Raw genomic sequence first — 4,341 nt, 5'->3', positions numbered from 1 at the left:
TATGTCCATTGATTTCCATTTCCAGTGGGGGATGTAATTGTTTCCGCTCAACCCACAGTTTGGCTGCAACTGTGTTTGAGTTTGCGTGTGGCTTGGCCTTAAATCCATTGTAAACTCATGTGGATTCAATTTACCGCATAAATAACTTCCTGTTTTGCTAACTTTTTATTTTATGTGTCAATGTAAGTATGCAGTGTGCCTGGTTTAAGCATATTTCAGAACTAAACAACTGGCCACTTTTAACACTTGAGTTGGAATTTGAATTGAATCGGCCATGCAACACAGGAAGTAGAATTTACTTAATTATAATTCAGAGAAATGTAATAATCAGATTATGTTAATGTGACAGAACCTTTACAACAAAACATACATGATTACATCATTAATTCACTAATTATGGTGATAATCTTTAAGTCTGTTAATAAAACATATTTGTTAAAACATTGTTACTAATTTCATTTAGCACTAAATATAAAATATATATATATATATATATATATTTTAGGATTTAAAAAATGTGAAATTAAGACATTTAGGTACAACACTATTTTAAGTGGTATGTACTAAAAAACATTTTTTAACCAGTTTTTTAAGCATAACTGATTTGTATGCCGATAATTTGTAATGCTTCTTTTTTATCTTAAGTTAAACTAATGGTCTCAACCCTTTGGACCCTATTATATTACAAATATTTAAGAAAATAATAATAACAATAATAAATAAATAAATAACCTCAATTCAAATTCAAAATTGGTGTGTGTGTGTGTGTGTGTGTGTGTGTGCCAGTGTTATTTTAGTATAATTACTATTATAGTTTTGTTAATATTTTGAATTATTTATATTTTTTCATTTTAATTTTACTTAAAGTTTTAGTAATTTTGTTTGTTTTTGTCATTTTTACGAGCTTTTTAAAATATGTGTTTATATATTTTTAAATGAAGTTTTACTTTTTAGTTTTAGTTTATTTAGTTTGAGTTATTTTAGTACTTCACTAAAACCAAAATGAAAAAATGTTGCACCTGAAATAAAACAAGTTTGATGTTTTTTTTTCATATTTTATTTTATTAGAAATTTGTTTTATTACAGTTACTTTTTATTTAATTTCAATTAATGAAAAGGTTTTTTTAATGGTTTTGGTTTTAGTTAACAATAACCCTGGTGTGTGTATGTGTATAAGAGACAGAGAGTAGAGGCTGTGCATGCGTGTGTGTGAGTGTGTGTGTGTGTGTGTGTGTGTTCTTTCCCTAACATCTTGTTCCTGCCCTTTCCAGCCCCATCAGAGGTCACTAAGACAAAGCGCTGCGGCCCAGCGGAGTTTCAGTGCCAGAACCAGCGTTGCATTCAGCTCTCGTGGAAGTGTGATGGGGATGATGACTGCTCAGACGGCAGCGATGAAGATCCACACCTCTGCTGTAGGTCTTCTCTCACTTTTGTAGTCCAACCACGAACCTACAGAGTAATGCCTATTTCATAATCTGTACACTGTAGAAAACCACAACCTGAAGGTGGATATTTTTACAATTATAATAAAAGGCCTTTTACTTGCTAAAAAGTACTATCAATCAGATCTCAGAAAGTATGTACTGCATCGTGTATAACAGGTTTTTTCAGCAAAGCTTTAATCATGTTGATAATTTAGAGGCATTAAAAATGAGCGTATCAAATGTTATACAGAAGGTTTTTTGTGCTAGTTGTAAGAATGAAAAAAACATATATTTTTTAAACATACACTCTAAAAAAGTTTGGGTTAAAAAGGGACAAACCCAGCTATTGGGTTGTTTTGACCCAGCGGTTGGGATAAATATCAATTAAAAACTAAAAATGTATATGATACGATATGATATATTGTGCTTCATATTTCATTCTAATTAAATGACGTATAAAACATTTAAGTATTGTTTATTCTTTTTTTTTTATTTTGAAGTACAAATATAGTGTAGTATATAGTACATAAAACCTAACTGAAACAAGATTTTATTTCAGGTTTTTATTTATTTAAAAGTAGGTTTTATGTGCTATTTGTAATAAAATAATAAAATGTAACCATTTAAATCAATATATATATATAATAGTATATTATTATGCTCAATATTTCTTGGTAATGAAATTTTGAATAGAACATTTTATTAGTGTTTATTGTTCAATACTTTTTTTTTCTTTTATAGTACAAATAGTACTATATTAGTTGATCATGTTGATCATTTGGCCTTACCGTATTAAATATGATACAGAAGACATTATAGAAGGTCGAGTTAAGCACATTGTATTGTGGGATACAATATATCGCATGGTACACTCAGTATGTTAATATGACAATCAGAGCATCTTGCGAAACTTTTGGACACCCAGATGCTTTCAGATGAATTTGTGTTACCAATTGACAGGCCGTTTGTTTCTCCTCAGCTAATCGCAGCTGCCCAGCGGACCAATTTAAATGCCTGAACAACCGCTGTATCCCGAAGAGATGGCTGTGTGACGGCACCGACGATTGCGGCAGCAACGAGGATGAGTCCAACCGCACCTGCTCAGGTGAGCTTCACTCTGGAGCCCTGTCCTACATGGACAGCCCCGTATATACGCCCAGCCATCCGGAACAACCTCGCCAACCAGCCCCGGCACTTGGAGACACTTTACTTGCTGTAGGCTATGCGCGTTCAAAGTTAGCGCCATCAGAGAATACTGTATGTTGCTTTGAGACGAGAGGAAGTCTTACATGACACCCCCCTGTATAATTTCCCGCCGGTACGGGCCCACGTCTCACACGTTCCCTCCGGTCGAAGCGGCTGCGCAGGAAACGAAACTAGGTTCGACCGCGTAATTCATCATGCACTTGGTGGGATTTACACATGACACACATCTGTTTCGGCCCAGTGAGCTCGAGTCCTTCGTGAGCGTTTCCGCATCTCGCTTTGGGTCGCCGGTTGCGAATGATTGATTCAGTCAAGTTTACACCTCCTGGATGGGACCGGCATCTAATTTACTTTTAGATTGAACCGTATCCTGCGGTCTAAATCTCTAGAAGACGTCATCTGCCGTACAAGCTGCCTCCTCCCTTGGGGGTTTTCCTGAGATCGGGATAAATACATAATCCAAAACATCAATATCGCAGTAAAGATGCTGTGTTTAAGCCACATTGTGTTGTTGGGGCCGTATCGTACCACTTGATAAAAGGGCTGGAGACAAATTTCACACATTTCGCCAACAGGCAACGGTCGATTTAATTTAGATAGCCTACAGACAAACTTCCCCTTTGTGGGTAATACAATTTTCTAATCTAATCTCTAAAAGAAGAATTTGGAGAAAATCAATGACAAGTGTTTGGGAGTGTAGGACGGGGGAATGAGAGTTCCAGCTTGTAATTTACAGTCGTCTTATCTGTCAGAGCAAGTTTTAGAATTGTATATAATTCAAGATATTTTTTTTTCCAGGTTTATTTATTTATTTATGTTTAATTGATTTAAAATTGGTTTCGTATGTTGTTTGTAAAAAAAGCAAACAAAAAAACCCAATAAAAATAATAAAATCTGTAAACATTAAATATATACTTTTTAATTAAAAACATTATTATATTATATTATATTATGCTTAATATATCATAGTAACACAAAACACAAATAGGGTATTTAAATAGTGTTTATATTCTTTTTAATATTCTTTTTAGTTTGAGAAAATATGGCCTATATAGTACATATAACCTATCATTTAAATTGATAAAAATACAATATTACACTAATATACTAATATTACGACTGTATATAATACAATATTTTATTTTATTACTTTTTGATTTAAGTTATAGCTGCCATATGCTATTTGTAATGAAAATGAATTTGTTTGTACAAAATAGTATGTAAAAATCTATAATTTAAATATATAACAATTATTTATAACTATAACATACAATAAATTAATAATTATAGCTAACATAATAAAAAAAATATTTTATAAATGATGTTATGTTATGTTATGTTATGTTATATTATACTTAATATTTACCGGTAATGAAATTATTAATTGTTTTTTTCTGTATATATATATATATACCAAGATAATACCAGTTTAAATAGCTGGAACGGTTATAATAAAAGTGTTGTAACTACTTTATCTTAAATGTAATGTAATGTATGTATATATATATATATATATATATATAATTATATATACACACACACACACACATATACATACATACATAATAGGTTATCATATTATTTTTCCTGTTAATAAGATGAAGAATTTTATTTTTGTTTATTTTTTGTGGCTTTGTGGCAAAAAAAAGCCACTTTACATTCACATCAAGATTTAAAAATCATTTTTTCATAAGAACTGCTAATTAACATT

At 31.5% G+C, this 4,341-nt stretch overlaps 1 protein-coding gene across 1 annotated transcript in view; it reads left to right on the top strand.

The window, feature by feature from the left end:
- Positions 1 to 4,341, top strand: part of lrp1ba (low density lipoprotein receptor-related protein 1Ba) — a 286,420-nt gene that overhangs the window by 91,679 nt on the left and 190,400 nt on the right. The window contains exons 14-15 of the mRNA XM_016292960.1: positions 1,272 to 1,412; positions 2,404 to 2,529. Coding sequence (XP_016148446.1) covers positions 1,272 to 1,412; positions 2,404 to 2,529 — 267 coding nt within the window. The remainder of the gene's footprint in view (positions 1 to 1,271; positions 1,413 to 2,403; positions 2,530 to 4,341) is intronic.

The sequence above is a fragment of the Sinocyclocheilus grahami genome, unplaced genomic scaffold (genome assembly GCF_001515645.1).
Source record: "Sinocyclocheilus grahami isolate Dianchi unplaced genomic scaffold, SAMN03320097.WGS_v1.1 scaffold295.1, whole genome shotgun sequence".
Lineage (NCBI taxonomy): Eukaryota > Metazoa > Chordata > Actinopteri > Cypriniformes > Cyprinidae > Sinocyclocheilus > Sinocyclocheilus grahami.
Note: the sequence above shows the minus strand (reverse complement) of the source record. Positions and strands in the feature narration are given on the sequence as shown.